We start from the raw sequence: 12,151 nt of genomic DNA on the forward strand, positions 1-12,151 counted from the left end.
AAATCTATTTAAAGCACATGATCCTTTCTGCCTGAGTTGAGCTTAAGTATGAGAAGCACTTTGTAATCTTAAGCACAGTAGTGGCATAGGATATTATGATAAAGCTGGCTTTGGTTCTGGTGTATGTGTCATGGGAGAGGAAGAGGGGAGATAAGCTTACTGGGAACAGAGCCAGACAACGGGGTCTGACTCATAAATAACTACTTTTAGAGGATCCTTATAATGCAAGACGCATATATGAAGACAGCTGAAATAGAGATGAGATGAGAATAAGAGCATGACAGAATGACCAACTCATCCTTTTGGTTTCAGGCACTGGGTTAGAGCAAAGGCAAGGAGCCACTGGAGGGAAAGGATGAAGTCTAGCCCTAGGGGAGATGCAGCAGAAGGCTGAAGCCCAGGCTGAGACAAGGCCAGGGCCCCCAGCATCAGAGTCTCCTGAAAGTTGGGGGTAGGGTGGGGCAGAAGCAGCCGGCTTTGGAGACTACACACATTTTGAAGCAGGGCAGCCAGAGTGAAATGTAGTGAACATCTCTGAAATATATAACACAAAATGACCTCTCTAATTTGGAAGCTGCTCCATCTAACCACAGAACTGGACTGAAGGTGGAAACCTGACCTAAACTGGACTAGATTTTTTTTTTTTTTTTTTTTTTTGAGACGGAGTTTCACTCATTGCCCAGACTGGAGTGCAATGGTACAATCTTGGCTCACCACAACTTCCGCCTGTTGGGTTCTAGCAATTCTCCTGCCTCAGCCTCCCTAGTAGCTTGGATTACAGGCATGCGCCACCATGCCCAGCTAATTTTGTATTTTTAGTAGTGACGGGGTTTCTCCATGTTGGCCAGGCTGGTCTCGAACTCCTGACCTCAGGTGATCCACCCGCCTAGGCCTTCCAAAGTGCTGGGATTACAGGTGTGAGCCACCACACCTGGCCCTGGACTAGATTCTTGATGCTGGCACAATCTTACAGGCCAGTCTGGGCTTACCTCCTGCACGGAAGAGATGTAAGCACAATTGTTTTGGATGTATCCACCATGCATATGGAGAAGCAATGTGTGACGTGGTGAAAAAGTGCTGTCTCAGCTGCTGACAGCTTCCTGTCCCTAGAAAATCCTGGGTGGTCATTGATCTTCTCTAAGTTGGTTTTGTTATTTGCATCAAAAGAAATTTGAGCAATATATATCAAAGTACCTGGCATAGTGCTGAACAGGGTTGGTTTCTTCAAAGCCAAGAATGAAGTGAGGGAGCAAGTATGTACATTTTCCTCAACTTGCCAGGCGGACATCTCAGGTGCGATGAGGACTAGATGGGAATTCCATTCACAAAGAAGGCTGTGTCTGCTTATTTAAGGTCCAAAGAAAGAGCTTATCACCCAAAAATCCCTTACCAATAATATAACTTTATGTTCTATGACAATGACATTTATTTAACACATTATTTCGCATTGTACAAATCCTTAGATTCTCTTTATTCACTGGTCCATTTCTACAACAAATACATCCAAAACACTATATAATAAAATTATTTACAACATTTCCAAATGAGAAGATTGCTTTTGCCCCCACTACTGCTATTCACACACAGTACTTCCACAGCACAATACGTCATTAGGAGATCTAAAAATGCTCACCCTGTACTCTAGGCTGCTTAGGAAATGTGAAAACTAATAACATTTATAATGGCATTAGCTCCTTTCAATACAAGACAACATTTTATAAACCTTGAACTTCAACTTGCAACACCAAAAGGGCTCAACAATCCTGCTTTCCCCATTGCACTTTATGAAACAGGTTGCAGGGACTAGGAAAAGGGCCACATTATTAAAATTACTAACTGTACAGAAATTGATTTAAAAAAGTCACAGCTCAAAATTGCTCTTTGTAAAAGTCACACACATTTACAAGTATCAAGTCGCCGTCCTGCTTGTTTACTTGGATTTTCTTCGCTTGGATTGCACCGCACTGGTTATGTCTGTTGGGGGAAAGAAAGGACGTGTTCAGTGGAGGTTAACACTTTATAGCAGTACCCTTTAGGCAGTCCACAACAAGCAGGGCAGACCTAAGGGGAGCCCTACTTGACTCGGAATCTGTCTAAGAGGTGCTCTGAATGGAGCACAGGCTTTCCTTGATGACCTATGTGGGAAGAAGGTGTGGTCCTGCATTAGGCAGAATTGGGGGAATGTGACAAACGTGGTGGGCGATGAAGCACACTGACTAGAGAAAGTGCAGGGTGGAGAGAGCCTTTGTAGCTGGGCAATTCACCCACTGTTTCCCTCACCAGTTCCCATCATACAACGAAGTATGAATAGATAGATTGACAATGCTTTTGGTGGAAATCAACGAGTAATGCCATAAGCAAGTGAGTAAGTTGTGTTAGAGTGCAAAAAAAAACCTGCCTTGGGATCCCTTTTGGAGCCAAGCTATTGTTTCACAGTAAGGAACCATTTTTGTCATGCTATAGTCAAGGTCTAAACAACATGACCATGGGCCCTGGTCAATGAGTGTCTACTATGGCCCAGCCAGTTATATCAAGACTGTGGAAGGCTGGGCGTGGTAGCTCACGCCTGTAATGCCAGCACTTTGGGAGGCCGAGGCAGGTGGATTGCCTGAGGTCAGGAGTTCGAGACTAGTTTGTCCCATCTCTACTAAAATACACAAAAATCAGCAGGGCATGGTGAAGTGCGCCTGTAATCCCAGCTACTCGGGAGGCTGAGGCAGGGGAATTGCTTGAACCAGGGAGGTGAAGGTTGCAGTAAGCTGAGATCCCACCACTGTACTGCAGCCTGGGTGACAGCGAGACTCCGTCTCAAAAAAAAGACTGTGGATGTATCAGTCATGAACTCAATTCAGAACAAGCAAGAGTCTGCTCTGAGTCCAAGTGAGCCTGAAGGCTTCATGGAAGAGGGGAACTGAGTGATTTACACACAGAATGACAGTGACATAAAGGCAAATGACTATGTTTTGATTCCTTTAGTTTCTCTTGTCTTAATCTTATGCCAGACTTAAACAGTGTTTCTTAAAAACATTTTAGGCTGGGCGCGGTGTAATGTATTACATGCCTGTAATACCAGCACTTTGGGAGGTCGAGGCGGGCAGATCACCTGAGGTCGGGAGTTCGAGACCAGCCTGACCAACTTGGAGAAACCCTGTCTCTACTAAAAATACAAAATTAGCCAGGTGTGGTTGCACATGCCTGTAATCCCAGCTCCTAGGGAGGCTGAGGCAGGAGAATCACTTGAACCTGGGAGGCAGAGTTTGCGGTGGCTGAGATCACACCACTGCATTCCAGCCTGGGCAACAAGAGAAAAACTCTGTCTCCAAAAAAAAAAAAAAAAAAAAAAAAAAAACTTTTGGCCAGGTGTGATGGCTCATGCCTGTAATCCCATCACTTTGGGAGACTGAGGCGGGAGGCTCACTTGAGCCCAGAAATCTTGAGGCCAGCCTGGGCAAGATGGTGAGAACCCATCTCTACAAAAAGAAAAGAATTAGCTGGGCATGGTGGCACATGCCTGTAGTCCCAGCTACTTAGGAGACTGAGGTGGGAGGATCACTTGAGCCCAGGAGTTCATGGCTGAAGGAGTTCAAGGCTGAAGTGAGCTATGTTCATGCCACTGTACTCCAGCCTGGGAGACACAGACCCTGTCTCTATTAAAAAAAAAAAAATTCTACACAAAGTTATGGCAGAGTACAGTGAATAGCTTGAAGCTCTCCAAATGTAAACACTTCTTTAGAATCTCATATTGACTACAAAAGGTCACCTTTACTTCATATTCTGGTTTTAATATGAAAAGTGTTCTAAAATTACTTCTCATCAAAGAGAAAAAAAATGCTTCTAGTATATCAATACAAAAGATGAATCAGATTTACCCGTTTCTGGTAAGTAGGCTGAATTTTCTGATACTGCATGTTAGATTGTATTCTAAGCAAATTTTACTTTGTCTTTTGTATCATAATATTTTGCGAACCCAGACTCTAATAAATACGTAGATTTTAAGGAAAAATTTTACTACTCTGTTAGCTAAGGTAACTGCTAAGAAGTGAGGCCTAGGCCAGGCGCGGTGGCTCACGCCTGTAATCCCAGCACTTTGGGAGGCTGAGGCGGGCGGATCACCTGACGTCAGGAGATCCAGAGCAGCCTGACCAACGTGGAGAAACCCCATCTCTACTAAATAATACAAAATTAGCCAGGTGTGGTGGCGCATGCCTGTAATCCCAGTTACTCGGGAGGCTAAGGCAGGAGAATTGTTTTAGCCCGGGAGGTGGAGGTTGTGGTGAGCCGAGATTGTGCCATTGCACTCCAGCTTGGGCAACAAGAGCAAAACTCCGTCTCACAAAAAAATAAAATAAAATAAAAAGAAGTGAGGTCTAGATGAATTTCTAAGAGGTGCCCAGTAATTTCATTCAGGCCTCTGTTGGTGGAAATTTCAGTATGTTTATCTTCTCAAATGTCATGTTTTTTTGTGCCATGTGGTAGAATCAGTCTTTCTGATTTACTCATTAGTCTTTTACTAATCAGAAGACAGTTAATCTGCCGGGATGTTAATAATGGTGTTCTTTATTTTAATTCATGTAAATTAAGAGTCTCACAGAGCCCACACAACTCCCTAAAATCAACTCTTCAGGTCCAAATCTCAAGCTTTATTTTCACTGCAGCAAATCTGTCATGTGCAGTAAAAATAGGCAGGTTTTTGTCTTTTTTTTTTTTTTTTTTTGGAGACGGAGTCTCGCTCTGCCGCCCAGGCTGGAGTGCAGTGGCCGGATCTCAGCTCACTGCAAGCTCCGCCTCCCGGGTTCACGCCATTCTCCTGCCTCAGCCTCCCGAGTAGCTGGGACTACAGGCGCCTGCCACCGCGCCCGGCTAGTTTTTTGTATTTTTTAGTAGAGATGGGGTTTCACCGTGTTAGCCAGGATGGTCTCGATCTGCTGACCTAGTGATCCGCCCGTCTCGGCCTCCCAAAGTGCTGGGATTACAGGCTTGAGCCACCGCGCCCGGCCGGTTTTTGTCTTGACAGTGTTCATCCTCAGAAAAACATTCATTAATTAGGTCAACTTTGGAAGCTTTTCCCTTGTTGTGATATGAAGGATCAAGTGGTATGTCTGAGAAACATATGTGGCTGGGAAAAGAAGTGGGTAGTGGAGTGTGGGTGAGAATCAACCTCAGGCTCCCCCTCCTTCCTTGCTTGTTCCCATTTGTCACTGCTTCGAAGCACCCAATGAACTGGCAGGCTGCCTCTGAGCGTGAATCAATGAGTGGGGCCAGGAATAAACAAATGACTTGTGCTAGAAACTGCAAAAAAAACACAAACATGGCCGGGCGCGGTGGCTCAAGCCAGTAATCCCAGCACTTTGGGAGGCCGAGATGGGCGGATCATGAGGTCAGGAGATCAAGACCATCCTGGCTAACATGGTGAAACCCCATCTCTACTAAAAAATACAAAAAACTAGCCAGGCGAGGTGGTGGGCTCCTGTAGTCCCAGCTACTCAGGAGGCTGAGGCAGGAGAATGGCGTGAACCCAGGAGGCAGAGCTTGCAGTAAGCTGAGATCTGGTCACTGCACTCCAGCCTGGGCCACAGAGCGAGACTCCGTCTCAAAAAAAAAAACAAAAAAAAAACAAAAAAAACCCCCACAAACACACCATTAAAAACCCTCATCTTTTGGATACTATGGTTGGTGGGGAGAAGTGGTGAAGGATGTACTTTCATACTTCCATGAGGAAAAAAATAAATTTTAAACTGAGTTTGAAGTCTTTATCACCTTCCCTGGATAAATCCAGTCAATCTGAGTCAGAGAGCAAACCTCAGACTCAAAATGTCTAAAATCAAACTTGGGATTTTCACCTCCAACAGTGAGGTCCTCTGCCACTGTTCCCCATCATGTCTGAAAAAAAGATTTTTTGATGAGTTTTTTTGTTTTGGTAGTTGATTTTATACTCCTTCCAAAATGTTACCACTTTTACTACTCTAATGAATAGGCAAATTACTTTTTTTTTTTTTTTTTTTTGGCGAGTGAGTCTTGTAAATTACTTCTTTTTTTTTTGAGACAGTCTTGCACTGTCACCCAGGCTGGAGTGGCGATCTGAACTCACTGCAACCTCCACCCCCTGGGTTCAAGCAATTCTCCTGCCTCAGCCTCCCTAGTAGCTAGGATTACAGGCGCACACTACCACGCCCAGCTAATGCTTGTATTTTTAGTAGAGATGGGGTTTCACCATGTTGGCCAGGCTGATCTCAAATTCCTCACCTCAACTGATCCGCCCGCCTCAGCCTCCCAGAGCGTTGGGATTACAGAAGTGAGCCACTGAGCCTGGCCACAAATTAAGGTAAGAAATTCTAGGTAAGTGATGTGGAGGCTAATGATCCAGTCAGGGTGTACCTCAGACTGTGACTGGCACACTGTTCCTAAAGGCTGCCTGGCCTGTGAACAGGGATTTTACAAAATTAGTGTCTCTTCACAGACAGACAAACAGTTCAAACTCTAGCAGTGCAGTCAGATCATTTATATCCATGTCTTAGAACATGGATAAACATGTTCTTAGAACATGGATTGGGCCGGGCGCGGTGGCTCAAGCCTGTAATCCCAGCACTTTGGGAGGCCGAGACGGGCGGATCACGAGGTCAGCAGATCGAGACCATCCTGGTTAACACGGTGAAACCCCGTCTCTACTAAAAAATACAAAAAACTAGCCGGGCGAGGTGGTGGGCGCCTGTAGTCCCAGCTACTCCGGAGGCTGAGGCAGGAGAATGGTGTAAACCCGGGAGGCGGAGCTTGCAGTGAGCTGAGATCCGGCCACTGCACCCAGCCTGGGCGACAGAGCCAGACTCCATCTCAAAAAAAAAAAAAAAAAAAAGAACATGGATTGAACATGGGTGGTAAAGAACTGGGTCAATAACAGTCTTTGAGGTGACTGTCCAAGTATGTCACTGGGGGAACATTTAAATTTGTAACCTAATAAAGGGATTTTTCAGCCTGGTTGCCTCATTTTGACCTTAAGCAAATTTGACCAAATCTACAGTACAAGGCTCTACTTAATCCTCTAGTATGTGACCTCTACCATCCACAGAGCTTTAGTAATGGCCTTTGACCTTGCTCACATCATTGTGCCTTTCACTGTCTGTACTACTTCTACCCAAGACGTCTACGTAATTGTAAAAAAATTCTGGGAATTGGCAAGGTGCGGTGGCTCACACCTATAATCCCAGCACTTTGATTAGCAGAGGTGGGCAGATCACTTGAGGTCAGGAGTTCAAGACCAGCCTGGCCAACCTGGCGAAACCCCATCTCTTCTAAAAATACAAAAATTAGCCGGGCGTGGTGGTGCATGCCTGTAATCCCAGCTACTCGGGAGGCTGAGCCAGGAGAATCACTTGAACCCGGGAGGCAGAGCTTGCAATGAGCCGAGATCAAGACACTGCACTCCAGCCTCGGTGACAGAACAAGACTCTGTCTCAAAACAAACAAAAAAATTCTGGAAATTTTCCTTTACAATTTGCATGGTTGGTTTCTAAATGAAGCTACTAGAGTACACTTTCAGGTGGTTACTCTTCAGGGTTTTCTCCCACAACATTATCAATATATGTTCACTTGCATATCTACAATAATACTTCTGCTTTAATTCAGTATATCGGTATACCCTGTGTTTTTTTAGACGGTTGCTTCACTGGCTGTGGGTAGGGTGGGGCTATCACCTACTTTGCTGTCAGGGGGACACCCAGGGCTGCTGATAATTACAGATTGCTCTGAACTTTCCTTAAATTAACATATTTTCCTCGTTCCAAACTTATGCTTTGAACTTCATGTTTTCAACTACCTTTTAAAAAAATACTTTTTTTTTTTTTTTTTTTTTTGAGACGGAGTCTAGTTCTGTCGTCCAGGCTGGAGTGCAGTGGCACAATCTCGGCTCACTGCAAGCTCCACCTCCTGGGTTCACTCCATTCTCCTGGCTCAGCCTCCTGAGTAGCTGGGACTACAGGCGCCCACCACCGCGCCCGGCTAATTTTTTGTATTTTTAGTAGAGACAGGGTTTCACTGTGATCTCGATCTCCTGACCTCGTGATCCGCCCGCCTCGGCCTCCCAAAGTGCTGGGATTACAGGCATGAGCCACCGAATAATTACCTTTTTCCCAGGTGAAAATATAACAAAAACTATTCTAAATGGAGGAGTAAATAATGATAAAGAAAACTAGAAAAATCAGCCAGGCACAGTGGCTCACGCCTGTAATTCCAGAGCTTTGGGAGGCTGAGGCAGGAGGATCACGAGGTCAGGAGATTGAGACCATCCTGGTTAACACAGTGAAACCCTGTCTCTACTAAAAAATACAAAAAATTAGCCGGGCGTGGTGGCGGGCGCCTGTAGTCCCAGCTACTTAGGAGGCTGAGGCAGGAGAATGGTGTGAACCTGGGAGGCAGAGCTTGCAGTGAGCCGAGAGCGCCACTGCACTCCAGCCTGGGGAACAGAGCAAGACTCCGTCTCAGAAAAAAAAAGAAAACTAGAAAAATCATTTGTGTTTTTGTGGCAAATTCACCATGTCAGGAAGGAGAACTACTCATTTGCATGTTTGTAAACAACACATCTGATCAGGTGCAATTTTAAAAAGTGATTTGTGGTAGCTAATTTTTGTGTAATTATAAGTGACCCAACCAACCAAAACAATGGATCAAAGCATGACCAAAAACCATGAGGGCCTTCCTGGACTTGCCCAGAAATCATCCATCCCACCTGCTCTGATCTGGCAGTCTGGCAGGCCTTGGCCAGCATGATGTAAGCAAACTCAGCTCTCACAGCAGGAGCATGATTAATGTCACTGGTTCTCCAACAATACAAAAACAGCAACACTTTTAATTACAAACTGCTCATAGTGTTTCTCAGCTTCAGAGATTTTCACGAAAAACACAGTATGTTTCTGATTTTGTTTGTATATGATATGTATGACCAAACTCTTATTAAATGCAAAAAGAAGCAGCCCCCTTTCCCCCTCAAAACTTTAAAAAGTGCTGATTCTGCAGGAACATACTTCATTCATATTTCAGGTACCCAGCACTGCATATGTCCCCACATTTGAGGTGCATCCATTTTAGAAAACAGCTTGATATTTTGTGATCACATTCTGGGTATGGGTTTAAATACAATCACAGTAAATTATTTTGTAACTTGGTTCACATTTTTGGATACAATATACAGGCCAAAAATATGCATAATTATTCTTTAATTTGGCTCCAAGAGCTTTAATACTGAAAAACCAAAAGGGCTCCAGTACTAATTTCTGATTTAAAAGGTAACTGTGATACTATGATATATAATTTTTGGTTTTTGTCCCACGTTCCTGGCTCATAGCTCCTGTAACTCTTGTAATTTCCTAAGTGACTGAGCAATCTTTTGTTAAAATATTTGGCTTTTTGCCCATAGTTCTTGAAACAGCTCTGAGGTTGAGTTGATCACAAATGGCCAACTCTTTTATCAATCATGCCTATGTAATGAAGCCCCACTAAAAATCCAAAAGGGACCTACCTCCCCTTCCCCTTCTTCCTCCATACAAAAACAAACAAACAAAAAACAAAACACAACAAAAAAACCCACAAACCCACAAAAGGACTGAATTCAGGGGCTTCCCAGAAGCTGAACAAGAACATTCCACCTGCTAAGAGAGTGGTGCACCAACTCCACACGGATGGAAGCTTCTACACTTGGGACCCATACAGACCTTGCCCTATGTATCCCTTCATCTGGCTGTTCATTTGTATCCTTTAAAACAGTGGTCCCCAACCTTTTTGGCACCAGGGATTGGTTTTGTGGAAGACAATTTTTCCACGGACTGGGGGTTGGGGGGATATGGTTTCAGGATGAAACTGTTCCACCTCAGATTCTCAAGCATTAGTTAGATTCTCATAAGGACCACGTAACCTCTATCTCTCGCATGCACAGTTTACAGTAGGGTTCACACTCCTAAGAGAATCTAATGTCACCTCTGATTTGACAGGAGATGGAGCTCAGGCAGTAATGCTCACTTGCCCACCACTCACCTCCTGCTGTGTGGCCTCGTTCCTAACAGGTCACAGACCACTACCAACCAGTCTACGGCCCAGGGATTGGGGACCACTGCTTTAAAATATCAGCAGGGCATGGTGGCTCATGCCTGTAATCCCAGCACTTTGGGAGGCGAAGGTGGGAGGATCACTTGAGCCCAGGAGTTCTAGACCAGCCTGGGCAACAGGGTGAGTCCTGTTTCTTTTTTTTTCTTTTTTTTTTTTTTTTGAGACGGAGTCTCGCTCTGTCGCCCAGGTTGGAGTGCAGTGGCCGGATCTCAGCTCACTGCAAGCTCCGCCTCCTGGGTTCACGCCATTCTCCTGCCTCAGCCTCCCGAGTAGCTGGGACTACAGGCGCCCGCCACCTCACCTGGCTAGTTTTTTGTATTTCTTAATAGAGACGGGGTTTCACCGTGTTAGCCAGGATGGTTTCGATCTCCTGACCTCGTGATCCGCCCGTCTCGGCCTCCCAAAGTGCTGGGATTACAGGCTTGAGCCACCGCGCCCGGCCGATGAGTCCTGTTTCTACAAAAAATTAAAACTTCAGCTAGCCATGGTGGTGTGTGCCTATAGTCTCAATTACTCAGGAGGCTAAGGCAGGAGGATTGCTTGAGCCCAAGAGTCTGAGGCTGCAGTGAGTGATGATAGTGCCACTGCACTCCAGCCTGGGTGACACAGTGAGACCCTGTCTCAATAAAAAAACAAAAAAACTGGCTGGGCATGGTGGCTTACGCCTGTAATCCCAGCACTTTGGGAGGCCGAGGCAGGTGGATCATTTGAGGTTAGGAGTTCGAGACCAGCCTGGTCAACATGGTGAAACCCTATTTCTACTAAAGATATAAAAATTAGCTGGGTGTGGTGGTACACACCTGTAATCCCAGCTACTTGGGAGGCTGAGGCACAAGAATTGCTTAAACCCGGGAGATGGAGGTTGCAATGAGCCAAGATCATGCCACTGCACTCCAGCCTGGGCGATAGAGTGAGACTCCATCTAAAAACAATAAATAAATAAAAATAAAATAAAAGTAAAAATTTTTTAAAAAATCTTTCATATGGGAGGCCAATGTGGGAGGATCACTTGAGGCCAAGAGCTCAAGATCAACCTGGGCACACAGGGAGACCCCGTCTCTACAAAAAAAATTAAAAAATTAGCCCAGCGTGGTGATGCACACCTATAGTTCCAGCTACTTGGGAAGCTGAGGCAGAAGGATTATTTAAGCTCAGGAGTTTAAGGTTGCAGTGAGCCATGATCATGCCACTGTACTCTAGCCTGGGTGACAGAGTGAGAACCTGCAAATGAAAAAAAAAATAAAAAAGGGCCAGGCACAGTGGCTCACACCAGTAATCCCAGCACTTTGGAAGGCCAAGGCAAGTGGATCACTTGAGGTCAGGATTTCGAGACCAGCCTGTCAACATGGCGAAACCCCATCTCTACTAAAAAAAAATACACACACACACACACACACACAAATTAGCCAGGCATGGTGGTGCAAGCCTCTGTAATGCCAGCAACCTGGGAGGTTGAGGCATAAGAATCGCTTGAACCTGGGAGGTGGAGGTTGCAATGAGCTGAGATCGTGCCACTGTACTTCAGCCTGGGCAACAGAGTGAGACTCTGTCACAAAACAAAACAAAACAAAACTAGAAAAAAAGAAAAAGCTTTATAATAAACTGGTAAACATGCTTCCCTGAGTGCTATCAGCCATTCTAGCAAATTAACTGAACCCAGTTAGGAGGGTTTCATGGAAACTCCAATTTTTAGCCAGCTAGTCAGAAGCACAGGTAAAACAACCCGGGGCTTGCACCTGGCATTGGAAGTGGGCAGCAGTCTTGTAGGACTGAGCCCTCAAACCTGTGGATCTGATACTATCTCCAGGCAGATAGTGTCAGAATTGAATTGGAGGACACCCAGCTGGTGTCTGAGGCAGGACTGATTGCTTGCTTGATGTGTGGGGAAAAAAAAACACCTTACATCTGGTGTCAGAAGTGTGTTGTGAGAGTATAGCAGGAGAAACTGAGTCTGTTTTTCTACTCATACACAGTAACTTAACCAGGGACAGTTAGAGAATGATGGCCTGAGGTCTTGTGACTGATGTGGGTATCTATACATGACTGTGATTCCAGGGGC

General features: G+C 45.2%; 1 protein-coding gene across 18 annotated transcripts in view; it reads right to left on the reverse strand.

Moving 5' to 3' along the window:
• Positions 1 to 1,440: 1,440 nt before the first annotated feature.
• NCOA6 (nuclear receptor coactivator 6) overlaps positions 1,441 to 12,151 on the reverse strand; it is a 119,393-nt gene continuing 108,682 nt past the window's right edge. For all 18 annotated transcript variants that reach the window (XR_013399788.1, XR_013399787.1, XR_013399786.1 and 15 more), the window contains one exon: positions 1,441 to 1,974. Coding sequence is in view for 15 of the 18 variants with exons in the window: in XM_077951487.1 (XP_077807613.1) it covers positions 1,931 to 1,974 (44 nt within the window). In the remaining 3 variants the exon portion in view is untranslated. The remainder of the gene's footprint in view (positions 1,975 to 12,151) is intronic.

Source organism: Macaca mulatta, chromosome 10 (genome assembly GCF_049350105.2).
Source record: "Macaca mulatta isolate MMU2019108-1 chromosome 10, T2T-MMU8v2.0, whole genome shotgun sequence".
NCBI classification, from domain to species: domain Eukaryota; kingdom Metazoa; phylum Chordata; class Mammalia; order Primates; family Cercopithecidae; genus Macaca; species Macaca mulatta.